Here is a 27132-nt window from a genome sequence, read left to right as displayed (position 1 = left end):
CTCGCAGATGGGGCGGTACATCTGGGAGTCTTTTCTGTGGAATTGGGGGCAATAGGAAGGAAATTGTGTAACCTCTGGTAACAATGCTTTTTACCCAATTGTCTGATGTTAGACTTTGCCAGGCCTGAGGGTATAAAGCTAAGCGACCCCCGACTGCCTCCAGAGCAGGACAGTCGGGCCTCCTCTCAGGAGTGCTGGAAAGGTTTCCCGGAGAGTGTATCCCTGTCACCTTGGTTTTGTGGACCCCCTCTGCCGCCAAGGCGACGTCTTCCACCTCTGCCCCCTCCTCTGCCTCTAGAGGGGGCATCACCCTGTGTGCCTGGGAAAGAGCCTTGGGGTTTCCGAAACCACATTTTTCCACCACGTTGCCCTTTGGGGTACGGTCTGGATGGGGTGGAAAAACGGACTCCGACAGCAGACAGAGTCTTTCCCTCTTGCTCACACCGGGTAAGGGTCTCCTTTACTTTGGGGCCAAAGAGAGTGGCACCATCAAATGGGGCGTTAGTAAAGGAAGACTTGAAGGCTTCCGCAAAGGAACATAAGCGCATCCAGGATTGTCTACGAAGAGCAATCGCTGAAGCCGCTGCCCTACTTGACCCTTCGTGTATGAGATCAGCCTCATGGACGAGTTTGCAATAGATGTGAGGGTATTGAGATGTGCTGTAACTTTCTCCGAGACAGCAGCATCTGTAGTACCCTGGAGGGTATCTCCCAACTCTTTGATTAGATCCCTCTGTAACCGTGTGAAATGGGTCAAATAGTTCAGGGATCGCATGGAAAAAGCCACTGAACTAAAAATGCGCTTCCCATACCTGTCCATGGTCCTAGAATCTCTATTAGGCGGATGAACAGATGAGGAAGATTTAGACAGCTCCTTTTTCGTGGCCGCTGCCACCACCATAGCATCCACTGGAACTCCCTTTGTTAGATAAGCCTTGTCTTGGGGTGCAGTAATATACTTATTAGGCTTTCTAAGGACTGGCTCCACCATGTCAGGTGTCTCCCACGCCCTCCGAGCAATCAATTCCATCAATTCATCGAAGGACGGAGTGTCCCAGGAGGAGGAAGGGTGAGCACCAAATGCCTTCAGCAAGACTGACTCATCCTCAGAAGGGGGTAGGGCTTGCCAATCACCTCTCTGTTTTAGGATCTCCAGGATGTCAGAATAGAAGACATCCTCTGAGGGTGATTTTGGGGACCCTTCTGACTCATCCAAGTCAGTGTCCGATGTCAAGGATTCTTGTGGAGAATCCAAGTGTCTCCTCTTACACAATCTTTTCCTCGGAACTTCTTCGGGGGGGGGGGCATCTGATGAAGCCTCCGAGGAAGAGGGGGCACCCTCTAGGGGTGGCTGAGACAATGGTGCTCGACGCTTAGATGTAGCCATGGGTGCAGAGGAGGATAACGGACCTTTATGGGAAGGAGAAGCTGTTTCTGCTGAAGTGGTTGTCTGAGTAGACAACACCTTCCTCATGAGGTCGAAGGCCCCCGGGTCCCGAGTCGAGGTATCCCCAGGTTCCGAAGAAATTGGAGGAATCCCCGAGACAGGCACCGATGGCATCGACCCCGAGGAAGGAGCCGAGTCAATCCGAGCTGAGGCTCCGAGAGGGAGAGTCGGAACCGAAACATCGGTCCGACTCTCAGTCCCCGATCCAAGGATGGATCTTCGGCTCCGAGACTCCGGTGCTGGGTCCGACGGAGTCGAGGTGAACGGTGCCGACCGAGAAAAAGACAGTTCCGGCACTGAGGGCTCCACAATCATCAGATCAGCCTCTCCCGGCTCCGAAGACTGGATAGGCCTCGGAGGAGGAATAGGTGGAGATAAGGGAAGGCCTTCGAGTCTCGACACCAACTGGGAGGAGACAGAGATGAGCTTGGACAAGGCCGTATTCTCCATCAATTTCTGCACCACGCGGTCTACATCGGTGTCGGAGAGGGGCCTGAAAGAACGCGTCGAAGGAATCGAAGACGGAGCCGACCTCAAAAGTACAGGAGGAGGAAGCTCCGTCACCGGTTCCAAGACTCGAGGCTCGGTAACTGACAAAGGTTCAACACTCGGCCCCGAAGTCTGTGGAACCGGTAATCGAACTTTAAATGAAGAGCTCGGAGCCGATGACATGGGCTCCGACGTCTTTGATTCCTTCGAGGATTTAGATGTCTGGTCCGATGCATCCAGAGCCTCTTGGAATGCAGGCTTCAAAAGGCCCCTATCCATAAGTTTCCTGCGCCTATCTGTCATGACCCTTCCACTGAAAGAATGGCAGATGGAGCAGTCTTCCTGCAGATGGAGAGGGCCAAGACAGTAGACGCAGGAACTATGATTATCTGTGACAGACATTTTCTGTCCACATTGGCACCATTTGAAGCCTGATTTAGCTTTTTCAGACATGTTACAAAAAGTCAAATCCAAGTAAAACAGTGAAATAGCCAGTACAAAATGGTATATAAAGTTAAAGGGTGGGGTAGGCCCCGAGGGAAGTAACTCTAAGAAAAGTATATAAATATATATATATGAACCCGAGAAACCCTCGATACACTACTCACACACACACAACAACTTTTTAAGAGAAAAAGAGAAGTTTTTATCCAAAAATATATAAGATAAAATAATCTTAGCTTTGAGGTGGTCCGAGCTCATCAAAAATGATGCGAACGTTGCAGCGGCAAACTAGATCTGAGGTAAAGGCAGAGGGGGATTGTGGGAGTTAGGTTGGTCTCGAGCTTCTTCTCGATGCAGAGCTTTGCCAACACGGAGCCGAGGATCGGCTCCGAACCCAGGTGTAAGAACAAACGGCGAGACTGAACACTCTCACATCTACTGTTCAATCTCAGCCTTACTACAGGATATGTGCCCAAAGAGTGGCATACAGCAACAGTGGTCCCTCTCCATAAAGGTGGTGCCTCAACGGATCCTATAAACTATCGCCCCATAAGCCTGACTAGCTTGGTCTGCAAAGCTATGGAAAGGATCATCATGGACCTCATAAATAAAGATATTGGGGACCTACAGACACTGGATCCTACCCAGTTCGGCTTTGTTAAGGGCAGATCCTGCCTCTTAAACCTGGTTGATTTCTTTGAAACAGTCACCAAGGCCATTGACGAGGGGAAGGTGGTCCACACAGCCTACCTGGACCTCGCAAAAGCCTTCGATACAATACCCCACTCGGGCATTATAGATAAGCTCACCAGCTTAAATATAAATCCCTATGTCACTAGATAGATTGCAAACTGGTTCAAGGACAGAACCCACATGGTTAGAATTGTGGAGCCATGTCAGACTCCAAACCAGTTACAAGTGGTGTCCCACAAGGCTCAGTCCTGGGACCTCTCTTGTTTGGTATATATTTCTCGGAGGTACAGGCCAACACAGAAGGACTGTGGCTGACCAAGTTCGCAGATGACTGCAAACTGGGCGCCATAATCGACTCTCCAGCCGACACAAGCATCCTCCAAAAGGGCCTCATAGAAACAGACAACTGGTGCCAGAGCCATGGCCTCAAGCTAAATGCCAAAAAGTGTATAGTCATCCCCTTTGGCAAAAACAAAGTGCCCACAAATTACCACATAGGTGGTAATCCATTAAGTACAGAAGAAGTAATTAGGGACCTGGGGACCCCCAAGTTGATAGCAATCTCTCATTTGACAACCACGTGGCCAAAGTGGTTAGAAAAACATTTTAAATAGCCCACCTACCTAATCATGAAGGGATTCACATCTAGATCAGGGGAGGTCATCGTGCCTCTTTACTCATCCCTCATCAGGCCCATAATTGAGTACAATTCCCCTTTTGGTATGTACCTTACCAGACACCTGCAGCAACTAGAAAGACCCCAAAAGTACCTCACCAAGAGGATCAAAGGGCTCAAACAGATGCCATATGCTGCCCGGTTAAAGAAACTCCAGCTCTACTCAGTGGCATACCGCCTGTTCAGAGGCAATCTGTGCCTGACGTATAAAGCCATGTCCAACCCGGAATTAATGGACATGCTGCACCTCAGAAAATCCAAATCCCATCAAGCTACACGCTCGAGAGACTTGAACCTCAGCACTTAAATACATAGGACATGCTGGAGGGACAGATTCATAACCCAGAGGCTCCCTTCACTCTGAAATAAAATCCCAGTCCAGGTTAGGCAGAGTCCCTCATTGACTCTCTTCAAGAGGAATCTTGATGAGTGGATAGGAGATCGTAGGTTTACCCCGGGTATCACTTCTGTGTCACTGTTAGACAGAGGCACAGTATACTAACCTCGAAAAAGGGCATAGCAAAATAAATTTAAAATGGGTGGCGAAAGCCAAACACATTCTGGCTAGGCTTATAAATGCCCTAGGGCAGATAGCCTAGTATGAGCCTATGAACCACCAGGCATCACCTGCTGCGAGCCAGAGGCTACTCCATCCAAACTTGCTCCAAACTAGGCATCACAATAAACTTCGAAAAGTCTGCATTGTCGCCTTGTCAAGCTATTACCTTTATAGGCGCAAACTTAAATACAATGGACATGTCAGCGAGACTTCCAGTAGACAGAGTATTAGACATTCGATGACCTGTGCAGGTCTTATTAGGATGCAAAAAAATTCAGGCCAGATTAATCCTAAGAACATTGGGTCTTATGGCAGCGGCTATCATACTAGTCCCCCTTGCTCGTTTTCACATGAGGATTCTTCAGTGGATGCTGCTCACACAACGGTCCTTCCAGCAACTTCCAGTGTCTCGCATGATAATGATTACACAGTCATGCAAAAACCAACTTGCTTGGTGGATGGTTTCCCCATCATTACACCAGGGCAGACCATTTGTTCTTCCTCCTCCAGTGGCTACGGTGACCACGGATGCCTCCCTGATCGGGTGGGGCATTTTCAGGGCAGAACAGTCCAAGGCACCTGGCAGCCTCACGAGTACCATCTGCATATCAACGTCTTGGGGATGAGGGCCGTGCTTTTAGCGTTGCAAGCTCTTCAGAACTCTCTTCCCACTGGGACCATTGCAATTCAAACAGACAATATGTTGGTAGTATGGTACATCAACAAGCAGGGCGGAGCCAGGTCCTACCCCTTATGTCGAGAAGCACTCAGACTTTGGCAGTGGGCGATCTCTTCCCAACGGTTTCTGATAGCAGCGCACATCCCTGGGAAGTCCAACGTTATAGCAGACAGGCTGAGCAGAGCAATTCTCATGCCTCACGAGTGGTCTCTCAATCAGACAGTGGTGGACAAAATCTTCCGCAATTGGGGTCAGCCTTGCTGCGACCTTTTTGCCACCTCCTCCAACAGCAAGCACGACAATTTCTTCTCTCTCCTCCCTCTTCCCGGATACTTCCCCAGAGACGCTCTAGTTCACGATTGGCCTCAGGGACTTCTTTATGCATTCCCTCCATTTCCCCTGATTCCCAAACTAATTCAGAAAGCTACCACATTGGGATGCAAGATGATCCTCATTGCCCCTTACTGGCCTCGACAAATTTGGTTCCCGTTCCAGCATCATCACCTTCTGGAACAGCCCTGGACCCACTTCTAGACCTTCTGATCCATCAATCGGGTGGGCTGCACCAATCTCTTCAATCTCTCCAGCTCACTGCTTGGTTGCTCCACTTCTGACCTTAGCCAGGCTTCCGAACATCTCCCGTGAAATCATCTTATCTTCACATAAGTCTACCACTAGAAAGACTTATGCTAGTAAGTGGAAACATTTTTCCTTATGGGCAGAGACCAGGAATATAGATCCTTTTTCAGCCCCTGTGCACCATATTTTAGATTTTCTAGTGGAACTTTTTCGAGCTGGATCCTCTTCTGCCATGATTAGAGTTCAGCTAGCTGCAATTTCAAACTTTCATATGGGTCTATCTGATACAAGCATCATGTCCCATAAGCTTTGTAAAGCTTTTCTTAAAGGGACCACTCTACTCAGGCCCCCAGTAAGAGATCCCCCGCCTCCGTGGGATCTAAATTTGATTTTAGCTTCCCTGATACTGCCCCCCCCCCTTTGAACCTGCAGCTTCTTGTTTGTTGAAGTTTCTTTCTTGGAAAACCCTTCTTCTGGTTGCAATTATGTCAGCTAGAAGAGTTTCTGAACTTCAGGCTCTTTGTGTTCATCCTCCTTACCTAGTTTTTCACAATGATAGAGTTTCTCTTAGGACTAACCTTTCCTTTCTTCCAAAGGTTGCTTCTGATAATAATTTGAATCAGTCTATTGACCTGCCTGTGTTTTTTCCAAATTATTCCAACAAAGTGGAATACAAATTACATCACTTGGATGTTCATAGACAATTACGCTTTTACTTGCATAGAACCAAGCAAATCAGAAAATCAGACAAGTTGTTCCTGTCCTATGCTGAGGGTAAACAAGGTATACCTGTGTCGAAAGTAACCTTATCTAGGTGGTTGACATCTATTATTACATTTATATATCAGTTAAGGAATAAAGAGCTTCCTGCTAAACCAAAAGGTCACTCCACTAGAGCTCTAGCTACTTCAGTGGCTTTTCAGGCAAGATTGCCAATGGAAACTATTTGTGCAGCAGCTACATGGGCCAATCCTCATACCTTCATTTCACATTATAAGCTGGACATGGCCTCCAGGAGCAGAGCTGATTTTGGTTCCACTGTTTTGTAGAGTCTGTTCCGATGAGCCACCCGGGATTGAGGTGCCAGGGACGCTGTCCCAACCAGCAAGAATGAAGGCGAGATAGACAACTTAACATTAAGAAGTTATGTACCTACCATAACGTTCCATGTTAGTTGTCTTCTTCTCACCTTCTTTCTTAGGCCCCACCTCCATCCCCCTATCCTAGTAGACCGAGAAGAGTTCCTTATGTTTTTATCACTGGCTGAGTCTTCTCTGGCTATTACTTCTGACTAGCAGTCTCTCCAGTAGGATTCATGCATCCTACTACATGTTTTCTGTATTATTATTATTATAATTGTTATTATTATGTCTGTAGTTAGGTTTACCAAATGAGATCTGGGTATCTAGCACCAGGCATCATGGGATATAGGGGGGCCTCGAGCCAGTAAGCAGCTCTCGAGCTTTTGAAGATGGCTGAGTCGGAGCTGAGGATCGGCTACGAACCCAACCAGCAAGAAAGAAGGCGAGAAGAAGACAACTAACATGGAACGTTATGGTAGGTACATAACTTCTTATTAACGTTTAAGTCTGTTAACAGTCAAGTTTTTAACAGGCAAATTTCCCCTACAGCTGTTCATTTACTGTGCTCTTTTGTCTGAATTTTCTGCTTATTACTGATAACTGAACTCTGTAAGACTGAATAAAGTAACTACAAAAAGAGTAAAAGTCTAAAGCAAAACAGACTTTGTAAAAAGGAAGAGGAGAAAGAATAGTTATGTAAAGATTAAAACAAGGTCTGCAAAATGAATTGCTGGAGGTAGTTTCGGTAAACACACAAAAAAAAAACTGAAAGTAGTTTGTTGAAATCACTTTTGCCAACATTGGATATTTCCATTTTCTCCACTGTTGTGTGACCCTGCAGTTGGTATATATAATTCCATGTGTGTGTCTGTGTGTGTGTGTGGGGGGGGGCTCACATGGGTGTTTCAGTGAAGCATACCCCCTTGCAAAAAAAAAAATATTTTAATGTTTGCTGATAGAGGTTTAGGCAAACTGCTTTCAATTTATTTGTGCTTGCTGAGACGACCCTCAGCAAATCAACATGAATCCCTGCAAAATCATCTGAAAACCAAAAGAAAAGAAGGCAAAAAATGAAAAGAAGGAGATTGAGTGAGGAAAAGCAAAACTCTAAAACGAGTTCCTTTAGACTCAAGTTCCAGGTGTCATATAGTCTTTAAGACTCTCAACAGGAATACTGCAGTCAGATTTGCTTCCTTTATAATAATTATCACTCATTCCAACCCCTGTAAATTAAAAATACCAACTCCAAGATTGCACTACAGTGGAAAAATGTTAATTTCCTGAGGTTAGGAAATTAACTTTTTTCCACTGTAGTGCGATATTGGAGTTGGTATATTTAATTTATGGGGGGTGTTGGGGCAAGAGCCCCCCACATGGAGGGTGCAGGGAGGTTTGCCCCCTGCAGAAACATAGTAGAAAGTGTGTTTGTTAGTTAGGTGCTGTTGTAGTTGGAGGTGATATTATTTACTTGTGCAAAGTAGTTTTTAATGTTATGAAGCACACTTTCAATGTTCTGAGTTTTCAGTGTTTTGGGTTTTCAGTGTTTTGAATTTTGATGTTATGGTCTCAATGTTATGAAATTGTACTTTATGAAATTTCAATGTTATGATGTAGATCCATACGTATATAGATATATATATATATATATATATATATATATATATATATATATAAAATCCTTAACGGCAATGAAGTATCCATTCAAATCAGGTAATCCTAAAACACCTTGTTCTATGGGGAGGGTCAACGTATCACACATAAATCTTGCCCTCTTCCCCTCCCAAATAAATTCCTTCAATACTTTATTAATTATTGCCCACATCTTCTCCTCTGGTTGATAAAAATAAGACTGACCTGTATATAAAAAACAAAGGCACTAAAAACATTTTCTCCGCTTGTATATTATTATTCATATCCATAATCAAGAGCTTCCAGCTTCTTACTTTTTTGTATTATCTTTTATTTAGTTTCCTTATACATATCCTTAACTGCCATTAACAGCATACTTTTTAATTCATGCACTTAATCTCAGTAAGTATGGATATCACTAAACCATTTCATATGTAGGTACATAGTTTATTGCTACATCTTTAGTTTTATCTTCATTAATTTTACATCCTGAAAACATTCCCCAACACAAAAATGTCATTTTCTGGATTTGCCAAGTACAAACTAATACCCATCATCTTCAAATAAAGCTATATTTTCTTGATTAACATACGAGTTATATACCTGAATTTGTGACTCTATCAATATATTTTGCAGTGGCCCTAAATTTAACGCAAATAAAGGAGAAATAATGCCTGGTTCCTCAGTTCAAACACAGTTTGTTGGAGAGGAACCCTCCAACTTTAATTCTTGCCTCTCACCTTTGATATATGTCATTCTAATTAACCATATTATTATCTCATGGAATGCAAGTGCTTCCATTGTCCTACACAAAGTCCCAGTTGAGTCCAGTGAATGCTTTCTGTGCATCAAGCCCCAACAATAGCAGTATTTTCTTCCATTATCTTCCCTCTGGAACATCATTGTTCTGTTAATGTTTTCAAATGTTTGTTTTCCTTTTACAAAACTGCTGTCTATTTCGGTAACACTTTTGCCATTCTCTTAGCAAGTATAAACACTTTACAATCATGGTTTAAAATTGAAATTGGTGTATATGAAACTTGGTCTTAAGGGTCTTTACCTTCTTTGGGTAATAAAGCCACCAGAGTTTTTTTTTTCTTCCAAGACATTAGAGCTCCATCCTTTTATAATACATTTAAACAAAGCTTTCCATATCTTTATCAGTTTTTTCTCCTAAATTCCAAACTTCTACAAGATCACCTTCAGTTCCTGGAAATGTCCCTATTGATTGTACATCAATGTTTTTTATCTCATCTTGGCTACTAATTGATGAACATCATTATCTAACAATGATATAACTAAGTCTTTTGTAAATATTTCAATTGCTCTTTTTTCTTGATTTCCACATTCCTTTGCTTTATACAAATTTTCACAAAAAATTGAAAATACTTCTAATACCTTTATAGCATTTCTGGTTATTGTTCTTGTGATAGGCTCCATAAATTCGATAATAACCCTTTCTACTTTCTGTTACCTAAGTTGTTATGCTAAATGTTTTTGTGCTTCGGAGTTATCAAAAATAGTTATCTAACAGCATTTTTTAAACTCATACATATTATCCAAATACTCCTTTATTTTCTCTTCAGCACTCTCTGCGGTTGCTTGCTCTGTCATATTCCACTTACTCTGCAATCCTTTACATTTTTCACCCCCTCTAAATAATTCATAGTACTTCTTTGCCATATATCTTCTTTTATTTCTACTCTATTTTTAAACTCCAGTTTCTTTTTATCCCACTCACTAGCTATCTCTTCTGAAGACATTTGTGTCTTTCCTCATAATGTTCAAATAATTTCTACTACCCTCTCCTTAAAGTTCACTTTCTTTAACAAGTAGAAAAGTGCCAATGCTTCATAGATTACTTTGCAGCTTTATCTTAGCTTTTAAGGTCATGATTCATAATAGTTATTGGACGTCTGTCAAAGCTTTCAAAGTAATGCACGTGATCCTGTGAAATATAAATTTTATCTAGCCCAGTTATTGTACCTTGTGGAAGAATATGTAAATTCTGTCTGATACTGAATTCACTTCTTCCATACCAAATATTTTCATATATTTCTTCAGAAATCTGCCCTCTTTTGTTATATTTTTCCTTCTAGGCCCCTTTGATACATCCTCACTATTTCTACTCAACTTACATTCCCCAGCCATAAATAATATCCCCTGCTTCTCCACTCATGAATAATATCTCCTGCTGAAAGCTGATTATTTATCTCACTTTTTTTAAGCGTCATAATAGCAGTGTTTGGTGGAATACAAATACATATCAGCATAATCTTCCTCCCTTGCCAATAGCCTGTTACTACCAAAAATCTCCCATTACTGTCATTTTCCCTCTTCTATCACCTTTAGCAATCAGTATTATTACTCAGATGTTCCTTTGTCTCTAATAATTTGCAGAATATCCATTCTGAAATCCTTTCTTTGTCAAATTCACATATTCATTTCTATCCAAATGTTTCTCTTGCATACTTGTTTGCAGTCTACATTTCTTCATATAATTCAGTGATCTTTCCTTTTTGTCTATACATGTCAGGCCATTTCCCTTCCAGATAATATGATCACAGTACGCATTATTAAGCTACTGCTTCTACCTATTGTACATGACAGCTATGAATGTATATTTCACACTTTTGTTCTACATGCACACACTGTTTGGCTGGCTGATCTTTTTCCACTATACTTTCTTCTCATCTTCATTTGAACCTATGTAACATTTTTAAAGACTTTTTGCTTTAATGAAAACCTTCACAGAAATGCTGCATTTGTTGCTTGATAGGGAGGAGAATAGGTCGCAGCAAGGCTGGCCCCAATGGCTGAAAATTGTTGATGCTACGTTGGGATTGAGGGACCACTCGTGAGGCAGGAGAATACATCTGCTCAACTTGTCTGCAATTACATTGGAATTCCCAGGGATATGCATTGCTATCAGAAAACTATTGGAAGCTATTGCCCACTGCCAAATTCTCATGGCCTCTCGACACAGGTGATAGGACTTGGTTCTTCCTTGCTTGTTGATATACCAGATTACTAACATGTTGTCTGATTGAATTGCGATTGTTCCAAAAGGAAGAAAAGATTGGAATGCTTGCAACGCAAACAGCACTGCTGTCAGTTCTAGAACATTGATATGGGGGTGGGAGGCTGGCATAATGGTTAAGGTGTTTACCTTACAGACACAAGGTGCAGGGTTTGATTCTCACATTAGGCAAGTGGCTAGGCTTAAAGTGGCCCAAAAGGGTAGTTAGCCTAGTACTATTCTATGAACCTATGAACCTATGCAGGTTGGCCTCCAAAGTGGACCATGCATCTTGGAATGTCTTTCCCTGGAAATGGCCACCCCCCACCCTATCAGGGAAGCATCAATGGTCACAATGGCCTTGGGTTGGGAGGGATGGAATGGACAGCTCCAAAGTTCTGTGTTTGGCCTCATCCACCAAAGAAGGTCCTGCTTGCAACAATTGGTTATCAGAATTTGAAAGCATAGAGAGTGGTAATTCGGAAACCATTGAGATAGCAGAAGCCATTGAAGTATTCACATATGTAGTTTCGCAAGAAGCACTATTGGTCTGGAAGCTGCCATGGATCCTAAAACCTGAAGAACCTCACTTGTTGAGGCTTTGTTTTGACAGAGTATCACCCGGAGCTGGAGCCTTAATCTCTGAAGTCTGTGAGCTGGGAGAGACACCAGACAAGAACGGATGTCGAAGACTGCTCTAATGAATTCTGTGTTCTGAGCTGGAGCAAGGTTGGATTTCTCCCAGTTTATTGTTATCCCCAAAAGTCTCACCAATGAAAGAGTGTATTGCAGAGCTGTTACTAGAAGATGCTTGGTGGGGGCGGTAAGGGGCCAATCGTTCAAATACAGCAACACCCGGAAGCCTTGCAGTGTCATGTGAGCTGTAACCATTGCTATCCACTTTGTGAACACTCTAGGGGCTGTAGAGAGTCAGACCGGCAGGGCACGAAATTGGCAGTGATTGACTTCTAGCCTGAATTGAAACTGACTCCTGCAGCGTTTGTCCATTTTGATGTGGTAATACATGTCCAAGAGATATATCGAGCACAGCCAATCGCCTTCCCTTAGAAAAGGGAGAATGGACTGAACCGTGACCATCCGGAATTTCGTTTAGGTAACGGACTTGTTCAAATTGCTGAGATCCAGAACTGGTCTCCAGTCCCCTGTCTTTTTTTGGCACCAAAATGAATCTTGAGTAGAATCCGGATCCGCATTGGTCTGGTGGAACTATTTGGATGACTCTTTTTTGATACAGCTTATTTCTGCAGTGCTTCTTCCCATTGACTGGGTAGAACATCGGGAAGTTTTGTCAGAAGTTTTGGATAAGAGATGAGGGGAATGGTGTAGAGTGCTCTGTGTACTAGCGCTTTCATAGGTGTGTACCCCACTTCGTCAGGTGTAACAGTGTTTCATTTAAGCATCATTTTATACTCTAGAAGTACTGCAAAACAGCCAGTGACTGGTCACATGATATTTTTACTTAAAGCCACATAAACACATTTCCTTAAAGAAAGTGGTACAAATATAAAAGCATGCATAATAATGTATTGAAAATACACATGAAACTTTATTAAAAGTATTTAAAAAAAAAAAAATATATATATATATATATATATATATATATATATATATATATATATATATATTAAAAAATGCATGTATTAAAAACTAACACTTAAAGTATAAACACATATGAAAAAGGTTGTCATCTAAAAGTGGTCTCTTCTTTAAAATAGGCTTCAGAGGAAACATACCCACAGTCTGCTTTCAGTTTAACAATCCATTTGGCTTCTAAGGCCTCTGTTTTATTGTGGACATCACCACCTCTGATATTCTCATTAACCCTTCCTATCACAATAAACTTAAAAATATGTCCATCATCATTGTCACTGACATGCTTAGAAAGTGCACTAACTTTATCCCTTCTATTAATATGATATATATGTTCTCTGATTCGATCTTTAAGTGCCCTATCAGTTTTCCCAACATAGAATTTAAAACATTTCAAACAATGTGCAAGATATACCACATGTTTAGTATTACATGTAGCAGAAATTTTAAAAGTGCATCCCCTTTTTTCATCTGGGTGTATAAATTTAGTACTGGTGTTCAAGTAACTACAATAATTACACCATCCACACATGGTTAAACCTTCATACTCTAAAGCTTTAAATTCATTCCTTGGAAAACATAGCTTCCTTTTAAGGGACAGCTCATTTTTAAACAAAAACCTAGGTTCATAGTCAATAACATTACTAATATATTTGTCTGAGGTTAAAATACCCCAATTTTTCTTTACTATGCCCACATATTTATATACATCAGATGAGTAGTATAGGGGTATCTTAAGTTTCCTTGTAGTATTAGTATTTTTAATGTTACTAGAAGCACTTCTGTCTGAGAAGAAAGGTTTTGCTACTGAATCTCTTAAGTTTGGCCACTTTCTGTACATTATTCTTTACCATCTTCTCATCATAACCTCTCTCTATTACATTTTTAATAACATTGTCAGTGCAATCCATAAAGTCTGCTTCCCTTCCATTGAGCCTAGAAGCTCTAAAAGCTTGATTTCTTACAACATTCTTAAAAATGTGCTGAGGGTGCATGCTGTCATGTGACAACAAAGTATTCACATGGCATGGTTTCTTGTATTGTTTTGTGTACAGCCTATTGGTGTCATCCCTCAATATCGCTACATCAAGGAAGTTGATTTCATCTACAGAATTTATGGAAGTGAATTTTAAAAATGTGGTACTACTATTAACATAACACACAAATTCAGAAGGTGCATTATATCCATAAATCTGGCTATAATGGCTCTTAGGCATACAGCAGACATAACGGGTCTATATTACATGATCAAAGTTTCAAAACTTCTAATCTGATATGGTCGACACCATATAATCGAAGTTCTGAAACATCGAAAATGTAATAAAACACAACAATCTACAAAAACAAACCATTTAAATGCTCTAAGCAGGGGGGCAAGCCCCCCTTGTGCCCCCCTCACCCCCTGCTACTTAAATATACCAACTCAGAGATTGCATTACAGTGCAGAAAAGGGAAATCTTCCCTTTCTGCGCTGTACAGAGAGCTCCGTTAAAAGATTTGAAGTTTCAAGACTTCGATCATATGGTGTCGACCATATCAGATTCAAAGTTTTGAAACTTCGATCTTCTGATATAGACCCAGCATAACTATTATCACAATTTGATCTTAGAGCAAGTACAGGAATGCATACAGAAGATTTTAGTTTTAGAAAAGGATAAACTGTAGAGCTTTAATGTCACAGATGACGCTGAGGATACTTCTTCCAGGTCATCAGTGTTGGTGATAATCCAAAGAAGACATGCCTGGCTGAAGAACAGAGTTATCCTCAAGGAATAATATCTCAGTTACTTGATGTCCAGTCATTCAAGGCTTGCTTTTTTGTTTTACAATTGATTTGTTTATTTATTGTTTTAAAACCAAATAAAAAAATCAATTAACCAGCTGATTCAATGAGAAATTCAGAGAAAAAGGACAAGAAAAAAAAATCTTCCTTTAAAGAGCTGTATCATATCTCCACTGCACAGTTTCAGAGATGGTACCATTTATGGAAAGAACATGCTTGCCCAGCAACTTCACAGACAAAGACAGTGCAAGCAGAAATGGTCTCAATTTATGATGCGGCTGCAGCTTACATCCTTTCCATCCCTTCTATCCCCCACACCGCAGGAAGGCAGGGCACTATCTGAAGGCAAAACGAGAACTAGAGATAAAGTAATTTTATGGAGAGCAGTTTAAGGATACAAAATAGAACTTTTAGAGATGTTGCTTTCCCATTTTGTTCCTTCCACCCTGTCACATCTGTTGTCGCAGGCTCTGTTACTGACAAACGGACTGCATATAAAGAAGACAGTGTACTGGATATTCACTGCTCAGAGAGGACATGCTTTCCATTCCTGCATTCTAAGACCACTACTAGATTTATCAGGTCACATATGAACACGCATTTATACAAAGAAATTTAGGATGGTAACATCAAAAGCAACTCTTTCATTCATAAGTTTTTGTTTTTTTTACTCTAACACTGACATGGAAGAAGTGTGTACCTGCATATTCATTCTGATAATACACTTCACAGACAGCTGACTAAGATTTTCTGATAGCTCATCATCACTTTCAGTTTGCAACTCTGCCATCTGGACTATACACAGGTACCAATGCATTTACCACATGCTTAGACCAGTGCTTGCATATCTCATGAAACAAAATATATACATTATTTCATATCTGGGTGATTGCTAACAGTTCATTCCCAAGAATTTTTAATGGAGCACATCTTTATAACAGTATCTTTAATACAGTCTTTGGTGAGTCACCATAAATTACAACAAATCATTACTAACACCATCATCTTTTGTAACCTTTCTAGGGCATATCATAAACTCAGTCCAGATGAAATTGTATCTCAAGAGAAATGGCTGGGAGTTCAGTGTGTGATGAGAAATTTTTAGTACACATATTAGTAGTAAAAGTATTATGAAATGCCAGACTTTAAAAAATGAACAGTATTTCACAGTACATTCAGGTGTGGTATTTCATAAGGTTTTTCAAAGTGTGTGCATGTGCATGTATGTGTGTGTGTGTGTGTGTGTGTGTGTGTGTGTGTGTGTGTGTGTGTGTGTGTGTGTGTGTGTGTGTGTGTGTGTGCATGTGCGCACGCTTGTATGTGTCTAATAAAGTTCTTAATTTTTTAACCATAAGTATGCGCGAGAATTAATTTCTTTAAATAGAAGAGCTTTATGGTAAGGCAGTACTTAAAGGCCCTCAGCTTCATGTTCTATTGTTTCTTCTAGTTTATTTTGCAAGATTCCTCATGAAAACACCTCAGTGGACTCTCAGAAGCATTTAAATCACTCATTGGTTTCCTAAGAAAAGTAAAGTTGTGTAAGTTTCACTTACCCATAACAGTCAATTTTCTAATTCCTCACTGCTGCAGTAGCCTTTAGGCTATATGTGTTGTGTCTTGTCCAAGTTGCAACAACCATCCATCTTCCAAAAGTTCTGGCTCCTTCCCACAGTTCCACTCTAACTGCTTTTTGGTCAGAGAAAACATGTGGATACCAGCATGTCCAAAAAGAGGAGCCAGAAAAAATCAGTAGTCTATCAAATAGTTTATTAAGACTTTGTTATGCACTTTCATCTGACAATCAATAAAACAGACTTCTTCAGAACAAAGTCACATACACCAGCTCATACATTCTTTTAAATAATAAAGATTTCACATGCTTGAAGCAACAGATAACCCAAAGGGTAATGCAAAAACTGACTGTGTGATCAAGACATTTTAGGCCCCATTGCTGCCATAAAGCTTCCCTCTGGAATAAGAGGTAACAAACTCTGAAGGGTCAACATCTTGAATACTGGAACTTGCCCTTACTGAAACAGGAATGAAGATTTAAAACTGATCTCCAAGAAGATTCTTTCTTTGGTACAGGAAGCATTCTGGAAGAGAAGTCTTTGGAGGGTAGAAAGGAAATCCCTTGAGAGGAGTTTTTTTGTATCCAGCGTCACCTTTAACCCCCCCCCCATGGGTCTGTCATAATTTGTTGTCCGGGGGAATGAACAGAGCCAGGTTTGAGCGACTGGTTCGGGGGGGGGGGGGCAGGAAGGAGGCATGCTAGCATAGCTATCCTGAAGTTGTAGACTGCCTCCTTATTGTAAACGTTTCTGTTTGATATTGTTCCCCTCCTGCCAACTCTGTGTGTTTCTTAAGTGTGAAAGAGGAACTGGGAGATTTGAAAGTGAGGAGGTAGGGGCTGAAAAATCTAGACACTCCCTAAACTAATTTCCCTATTTTATCAAATTATTTGTCGATCTAACCACCAGATGGTCCAAATAAAGACTTTTTCTCCAAAGATGAACTCAAAAATTCAGACTTTATTTCAACAGAAATTCTCTAATTTCATGCACAGGCATACCTGTTCAAACAGCAGGAGAAGAAGAGGCACTAGACACAGTATCTGCACAACCAAACAGAACTTTAAGGCATGTTTAGCTATTAGAAACAGCAAGATTGAAGTATGTATGGAATTCCACACATGGGACTAGTAGTTAAGAATTCCATATGCCAAAGTGGAAGAATAAAAATGTTAATACCAAATCTGTCTCAAGATCTTTCCCTCTATATCTGCAGGATAAGGCTTGGAAGATAACCTTAGCCTCTTACCTACGTGCATTTATCTGGACTGCAAATTGTGAATATGAGTTGTTACAGACAGCATAATATAACTCCTTCAAGGTTGACACTAGAATAGGCATAGAAATAAGGCAAATCCACTTACAGCATATTAACTAATCTCAATTCAGTGGAAACATCCATTATTTCCAATAAAACAACCAATAAATCCTAGCAATAAATTGAGAAAAGAATGTACCCCTCCTGAGGAGGTTGTGAGGACCAATCTTCCTCAGCATCAGAGTAATGGACTCTAGAATCTACAGTATACAAAGCTGAGTCTATGTATTTCAGACTAATCTGACCAGTTGTCCTCAGGGAAATTAACTGACCTGCTTAACAGGTGCTAAAGGCTATGCAACAAGATTAACTGTCTCTAACAGCTACTTAGCTAAGGTAAGAAAATCATATTTTCATACGGATACCATTTCTTCAGGAGAACAATATTTAATTTTTTGGGTTTTAAGGTATCTACTCTGATTGACTAGGAGAGCAACTCCCCTCCAAGAAGTCTCTATCCCAGACACATCCTGTAGCATCCCCTAGAGAAACTCCATGTCACAGTATAAATTGTTCTCCCATGTGTGGACTTGGACACTGGAAACAGCTGAAGAAGATGTGGCTAAACCCTTGTTCATGGTAGCCAAAAGGACTACACTAGAAGAAACTGAACAGGTAAGTGACTAGTCTGAGGAACAACAAATGGCCACTGCAGGTTCACCTCCTACTGGTGGAGGCACAGATTAAGCCCAAGTAGACAGCAAGGGCTCTCAGCAGGTAAGTTTTTTTTTTTCTAGAAATTGAGGAAGTCGTACTAGCAGGACTGGGATAAGTATCCATGCTGTTACCAAGGAGAATGAGTTAGAGGTGGTTAGGAACATGAGAAGGAGTCAGAAGTAAGTTGTCAAAGTGGCAAACTTACACTTATCCCAAAAGACAACGTCCCCAAAACACAATAATGAGCAAGCAGCACACTAAAATCCTGTTAGAACCCCTTAGAAAAAACAGTCTAACAGAAAAATATGGCAGGTAAGTTGCCACAGCACTAACACATGCACGACATGCTGTGTAAATGCATAAACAGCTTACTAAAAATCTGTCACAACTTTCTTAAAAGTAAAATTCTGGCTGATAAAACAAATGGCAGACAAGTTGTCACACCATAAATACAAGTACTACATGCTCTGTTGTTGTACCTGCCCAATAAAACACTGCCACACACAAACTTTTATAAGAAATGAAAATGTTTGCATAAGCAGTACATTTCTACATAAAATAAGCCTCATTACTGGCAAAAGCTAAAAGTAATGATCCCAGACAGGAAATAGACTGCAGTTAAGAAATAAAGTTTTTTTAAGGGCTAGAACCACTAAAGTAAATAAAATTAAAAACCCTTTATAATTTTATATGTACAAAATAATTAAATTTCCTGTGTAGAAGGTACCATGAAGTGGACTTTTCTGACAGGAAAAGTAGCTGAAGTGCTGGCTGAGGCACTTATGAAGCTTCTGAACTGCCTCTTCACAAGGCAGCAAGAAAGTAGTAAAGATTTTCCACTCTGACTGCTAATTTTACCTCTTCAGGGTTGATTATTTGGCAGTCAGAGTGGAAGTGTGGGAGGAAACTAGAGCTTAGGAAGCTGACCAGTTGTGTCTTGGGCATGGCACAAACCATATAGCCTAAAGGCTACTACAGTAGTGGTAATAATGAATATTTTTCTATTTTTTTTAACGGGCGTACATTTACGTTTGTGGTTGTTATGTCGATTTTTAGAAGATTCCACTTACTAGAATACTAAAAGAGCCTTACCTGACAGCTGAAATGTTAGATTGTTGTGGGGTGTGGCAATTAAAATAACATAACATAACTATGAACCATTAATAAAAACAGAATATAAAGTACAAAATGGGAAAACCCAAATCAGACACAAAAAATAGAAAAAGCCTACCTGATCTGTATATCCTCTGGTCCATGATCAGTTTGTAATGGAGATCTACAAACAGAAAACAGTATATTACACTGGTGGCATATGTAGCATTACATTCTGCGACCTTTACACACAGTCCTTGCCCTAAGACAGGCCCTTTATTCCATTTAAGATTATACATAGATTTCTACAGCTACAGCAAATCTGTAGCAGGCAACACAATGAAAATAAATCATTAAATAGGAGAAGACACTGGCTTCATGGTACAGAGAGATGCAGTGATAAATGTAGCCTCAAATGGCCTGGTTTCAACCAGCATACAAAGCTACTGCTGAGCCTTCCGGGGGACTGAAGAGCTGATTCTAGCTCACTTCCCTCCAAAGGATACCTATGACTACACTTTACACCTCAAACACCACCTATGGGCAAGACAGGTTCCTAGATCAACAGGGAACCACCAGGCAGTATGTCAATCTACCAAATGAAGCATATCCTACAGTTACACCCACTCATGCTCCAGTAATGCAGGTCTTGCTTCTGCACTGTGCTGGCTGGCTATGGGGGGGGGGTACAAAGAAGTTAGGCCTATGCAAACAAGAATAACCCAGTAAAAGTCTTAGCATGAATAATCTTCCATATAGCTTAATCAAGTCTGTCAGTGTACATGTCAGTCTGGGACGATTGCTCCAGTTAGGAGGGTTAAACTTCAATATTTGAATATGTACATAGTTCTGTGTGTCGGTATTAATAGGTTTTAGGGGTGTTTTTTCTTTTGAGTGCTTTCACTAAAACAAAAAGTTTTGTAAGATGCGGCATAGGTTCTAATGGTATGACAAGAACTATTGTATAAAAGATCAACCTGCCAAACATTAGTGTGTGCATGTAACACAAAAGCTGGAACTAGACATTAAAAAATAACTGCTACACATAACCGGATTGATAATACCTTGTTAACATAATAACAACACTTTCTACATTATCTTTAAATGCAAATGGTCTCACAGATATGTACAAAAAAGAAAGAGTAGTGAACTTTATTAATTAAAAATGTACAGTGCAAACAGATATGCTACAGGAAACACATCTGGAAAGAAATGAGCATATTAATTTGATAAAGAAAGGTTTTCATTGTGGTTATTCAGCAGAAAATCTGGGATAAAGCAAAAGGTGAGTACTTATATTAATTGCAAGTGGAGCTCCAATAGTGACAGAAGAGGATAAAGAAGATAATAATGACAGATTTGTAGTACTAAGGGTCTACTGGCAAGGAAGGAGAATTACACTGAGATGTATTTATATTCCGCCTAAAACTGCTATACTGAAACTTAAGAACATTCTGGGAAAAATAATCAGCTTTCAGCAGGGAACATTACTTATAGGTGGGAATGGACTATGATTTGCAGTAGTGAGGATGTATCTGGGGCCCTAGAAGGGAAAATATAACAAAAGAGAGTAGATTTTTGAAAAAATTTATGAAAATATTTGGCATGAAAGATGTGAATTTAGTAAGAGGAGTTTGGAATGAATTTATGTATTGTTCCCCAAGATACAAAAATTGGACTAAGCTAGACAAAACTTACATTTCACAGGAACATATGCATTTCATTGAAAGTGTTGATACATGTCCAATAATTATTTCAGATCATATGCCAATAATAAGTAAAATAAAAACACAGTGTAATGAAATAAAAATGAGACAATGGCACTTTCCCACCTATCTGTTGAAAAGAGAGGAATTTAAAGAATGGGTAGTGGAAATTGTTCAGGACTTATTAGATAAAATTATAAGGTTAATGAGTAGGATATATGAGGAATCAGAGGCAAAAATTAAAGTGGGTGGGCTCCTCTCTGGCAATTTCTGTTTAAGCAGAGGAACCAGGCAGGGGTGTCCCCTTCCCCCATTGCTATTTGCATTATATTTATAACCATTAGAAAAGAAAATAATTGACTCAGAAATTCAAGGCTATAACTGGTATGGTAGTCAAGAAAAGCTGGCTTTATTTGCTGATGATATTATTTTATACCTAATAAACCAGAAAAGGATATTTCAGTCTTATGCAACATTTTGAGACAGTCTCATGTCTTTTTGGGATACAAAATTAATGAAGCTAAAACAAAGGCAATAGTAAACTATGTACTCACAACAAATTGGTTCAGCAATATCCATGTTTATGGGGACATGATAAAATGAACTACTTAGGAGTATGACTTAAAAAGGATTTTGTTGTGTCAGCTAAGGATATGTGGGAAGAGACTAAACAAAATATAAAACAAAAACTGAGACATTGGAAGCTCTATTTTATGGATATGGATAGCAAACTACAACCAGTTAAAATGTTTTCGTCCCTTTAGTTATACACAGGTCAGGCATATTTTTATCAACCAGAGGAGAAGTTGTGGATAGTAATTAATAAAGAGCCGAAAGATTTTATCTGAGAGAACAAGATGGTAAAAGTAAAGTAGGATAAGCTGATTCTTCCAACAGAATAAGGTGGTTTTGGATTACCTGATTTGAAGGGGTATTTCAGAGCTACACAGTTAAGGCTACTATATATATATATATATATATATATATATGGGTCTAGGATACTTCTCTGAAAACACATTTCACTGAAACTGAAATGACTGAGCACAAATCACTGAAACACATTTCACTGAAAGTTATATATGGCCTTTTCCCCTCTTTAGTCCGACCCTGGAGTTAGTATATATAGTTAGGGGGTGGGGGGGGTGTAGCCCACCACATATTTTAAGTATATATTATGTTTGGAAAAGAGTAATATATTGGAATTGCAAGTATCCATTTATATAGTTCAAAATATTTAAAATATGTAGGGGGGGCTATGCCCCCGACACCCCCCAATGTGGGGGACAGTGCCCCTCACACCCCCACTTACTACATATACTAACTCCAGGGTCACACTACAGTGGGATAAAGGCAATATATAACTTTCAGTGAAATGTGTTTCAGTGAATTGAGGTTTCAGTGAAAAGTGCACACTAATTTGACTTTCAGTGAAATATGCTTTCAGTGAAATGTCCTAGACCCATATATATATATATATATATATATATATATATATATGTGTATATATATATATATATATATATATATATATATATATATATATATATATATATGTGTATATATATATATATATATATATATATATATATATATATATATATATGTATATATATATATATATATATATATATATATGTCAGTGAAATGCCCTAGACCCATATATATATATTTATATATATATATATATATATATATATATATATATATATATATATGTATATATATATATATATATATATATATATATATATGTGTATATATATATATATATATATATATATATATATATATATATATATATATATATATATATATATATATATATATATATATATATATATATATATATATATATATATATATATATATATATATATATATATATATATGTATATATATATATATATATATGTGTGTGTGTATATATATATATATATATATATGTATATATATATATATATATATATATATATATATATATATATATATATGTGTATATATATGTATATATATATATATATATATATGTATATATATATATATATATATATATATATATATATATATATATATATATATATATATATATGTATATATATATATATATATATATATATATATATATATATATATATATATATATATATATATATATATATATATATATATATATATATATATATATATATATATATATATATATATATATATATATATATATATATATATATATATATATATATATATATATGTATATATATATATATATATATATATATATATATATATATATATATATATATATATATATATATATATATATATATATATATATATATATATATATATATATATATATATATATATATATATATATATATATATATATATATATATATATATATATATATATATATATATATATATATATATATATATATATATATATATATATATATATATATATATATATATATATATATATATATATATATATATATATGTATATATATATATATGTATATATACATATATATATATACATATATATACATATATATATATATATACGTATATATATATATATATAAGCAGAAAGCTATAATTCAAAGTGGAAAGAGGTGATGGAACATCGAAATGGAGAAAGGAGATTCTGCTGATAGGGATGACTGGAATTAGGGATACAAACAATAGACAAGATGACGCTGGAATTTACTGGAAAAATGGTAAAAGAACCAAGGTATTGAAAGCAAATAATTAGTGAAGGAAATGTGATAGGATGGGAAGAGGCCAAGAATTTATTTGGACTGCAGGCTATAGATTGCCTTACCTGTCAAGGACCGATATCACAGTACAGGCCAAGAGAAAAAATAGGTGGATCTAAGTGAAAGACCAGCACTGGTAGAGTTTTTAGTAGAATCTAGAAAGAAGCTGCTTTTAAAAAGGGATGATTAGAACAGCATATAAAATACTGCATGATAACTATAGTAATCAATCAGGGGATGTTAGAAAGGATTGGAAAGAGAGACTGGATAATCAATTCAAATAGAATCAATGGGGGGGATATATGTATGTCTCACAAATATGCAATAAAATCTAGAAGATTTAGGATCTTTGCCAGGAAGTGTTTACACAGATGTTTTTATACCCCAAGCAGGCTCCAAAGAATATTTCCTCAGGTAAACAGCAAATGTTGGAGATGTGATGGGGAAGAAAGAGGTAACTGGGAACATATTTTCTTAGAGTGTAATGAGTTGGCTGACTTTAAAGATTCCCTGCAGACTGCTCTGTTGGAGATGCTGAGTGAGCAAATTGCAGTGACTAGGGAAATTATTTTTGAGCTATAATAAAGAGTTGGAATTGCCTAGACATAGTAAGGCCTTTCTGAGTTTAATTATGATGGCTGACAAAAAAAGCAATAACTAGAAAATGGAAATCAAAGTCTAAACCAACTTTACTAGAAGTAACAAAGATAGTAACAGAGATAAAATAACTGGAACTGGGATCTTTAGAAAAGGGTAGGAGTAAATTATACAGGAAAAAATGGAAAATGTGGGACCACTACATGCAGAGGAGGAACGATGTTTAAAAGAAGACAACATCTGAATGAGCTATGCAGTGGTTGACTGACAATGATTGGCTATATTAAAAGTGATGTACAATGTTTGCAGCTACAGTTGTGTTAGCAGTTTGTAAAGTATAATGTTTGCAACTGAAATTGTGCTGCTGTGATTTATTTTCATTTATATAAATTTAAGATTGTCTATGTCACACACGATAATTTAATAAAGATGTTTCTTGTACAAAAAAAAAGGATTGATATCAGAGTATAGGCAAAGAGAAAGAAATGGGGGGGGGTCCTAAACGAAAGACCAGCACTGGTAGAGTTTTTAATAGAATCTAGAACAGAAGCTGCTGTTAAAAAAAATAATTAGTACAGCATATACAATATGGCATGATAATTATAAGAATCAATCAGAGGAGCTTAGAAAGGATTGGGAAGAGAGATTAGCTAAGCAATTCAGAGACAATGGTGGATATAAGTGTATCTCCCAAATATGCAACAAAGTCTAGAAGATTTAGGATCTTTGCCTGGAAGTGTTTACATAGGTATTTTTACACCCCAAGAAGTCTCCAAAGAATTTTTCCTCAGGTGAATATCAAATGTTGGAGGTGTGATGGGCAAGAAAAAGGTGGCTGGGAACATATTTTTTGGGAGTGTAATGAGCTGGCAGACTTTAGGGATTCCCTGCAGACCAATCTGTCGGAGATGCTGGGTGAGCAGATTGGATTGCCTGGGAGATGATTTTTTTGAGCTATGATACAGAATCAGAATTGCCTAGACACAGTAAAGCCTTGTTGAGTCTAATTATGGTGGCTGCTAAAAAAGGATTTGAATGAGCCATATATTACTTAACAGACAATGACTGGATAGATTATAAGTGATGTATAATGTTTTCAACTACAGTTGTTTCAATGATGTCTGGGATGTATAATGTTTGCAGCTAAAGTGGTGTCAATGTTTATTTTTCATTTATATAAATGTAAGATTGCCTATGTCATATGTGATAATTTAATAAACATGTTTATTGGAAAAAAAGAAATACTGGTTGAGCAAATTGGTATAACTAAATAAATGATTTTTTGAGCTATGACACAGAATCAGAATTGCTAAGATATAGTAAGGCATTGCTGAGTCTAATTATGGCTGCTGCCAAAAAAACAACTACTAGAAAATGGAAATCAAAGTCTAAACCAACTGTACCCAAAGTATTAAATATAGTAAAGGAGATGAAATAACTGGAAATGTGATTTTTAGAAAAGGGTAGGAGCAAATTACAAAAACGTGAATTGTGGGAGCAATACATGCAGAATAACATTTTGGAGGAGGAGTGAGGTTTAAAAGAAGGCAGGATTTGAATGAGCTATGTAAAATTTGACTGACAATGACTACATAGATTAAAGGTGCTGTATAATGTTTATAAGTAAATATATGCCAGTATGGTTTGTTTTCATTTATATAAATGTATGACTTCCTATGTCATAAGTTATAATTAATAAAGATGTTTCTTGTTTACAAAAACAGAATAACTCAGTAACAGAATATATCTTACTGGTTTCCAGCTCTCAACATAACTGCTGGCCAACAAAGTTTCAGAGATCTGACAAGGCAAATTTTCCCTGTGAAATGGAAGAGTCCACCATGAGAAATTAAAGTGGATGATAGAGACCAAACAGGATGAGGGAGATGAAGTGATGATCTGAGAGTCTGCAGCATTTGAAATGTAAAGGCTGGGGAGGATAAAAAGACTAAGATGGGCTCCCTATTTAAATGTCAGTACTTCTAAAGCCAAGTGCTGACACACTGAGAAAAAAAACCTAAAAATGCAGAATAATAGCAAACATTTAACATTGTTCTTCCCATTTAAATTTTGTTTTTTGCAGGGGGGCAAGCTCCTCATACCCTCTGAACTTAGATATGCCAACTATGAGATCGCCATACCCCAGAGAAAAGGGAATATTCAGAGAAATAGCCATCTCAGACTTGGTATATGTAAGTCCATTTTTTCGGCCATACAGTCTCCACATTTTCAGACTTTCTGAATGGGGTCCTGACATTTCAAATGGTTACACAAAAATGATTTAATGCTCTGTCATTCACTATTCAACATCATATAAGAAGAACTGTGCTTTCTGTGGAATACTGTAATGATTTTTGTCATGGGCTCCATTCATATTAATTCATTCATTCATGTCAGAAGCAGCCCAGAATAATCAACCACAAATAACAGAAAAGAAAAAAAATGTATAATTCACAACAGGTCTATAAAGTCCCACATCCTTAACAAAACTGTTCAATCTCAGCCTCCATACATGTTTTATACCAAGTGAATGGAAAACATCTACAGAGATTCCCCTGCATAAGGGAAGACCTTCCACAAACCCAGGCAATTACAGACCCATATGTCTGATCAAACTCATATTCAAAGCCATAAAAAGACTTATCATGAAATTAATCAATCAGGACACAGGGAACCACCACACACTTGATTCAACTCAGTTTGTATTCATCAAGAGAATATCATGCTTACTCAGCC

At 38.2% G+C, this 27132-nt stretch overlaps 1 protein-coding gene across 1 annotated transcript in view; it reads right to left on the bottom strand.

Moving 5' to 3' along the window:
* Positions 1-27132, bottom strand: part of CCDC74B (coiled-coil domain containing 74B) — a 440825-nt gene that overhangs the window by 256544 nt on the left and 157149 nt on the right. The window contains exon 2 of the mRNA XM_044068838.1: positions 19468-19512. Coding sequence (XP_043924773.1) covers positions 19468-19512 — 45 coding nt within the window. The remainder of the gene's footprint in view (positions 1-19467; positions 19513-27132) is intronic.

This window comes from Protopterus annectens, chromosome 4.part0, assembly GCF_019279795.1.
Source record: "Protopterus annectens isolate FY-2018-M chromosome 4.part0, PAN1.0, whole genome shotgun sequence".
Taxonomy (NCBI): Eukaryota; Metazoa; Chordata; order Ceratodontiformes; family Protopteridae; genus Protopterus; species Protopterus annectens.
Note: the sequence above shows the minus strand (reverse complement) of the source record. Positions and strands in the feature narration are given on the sequence as shown.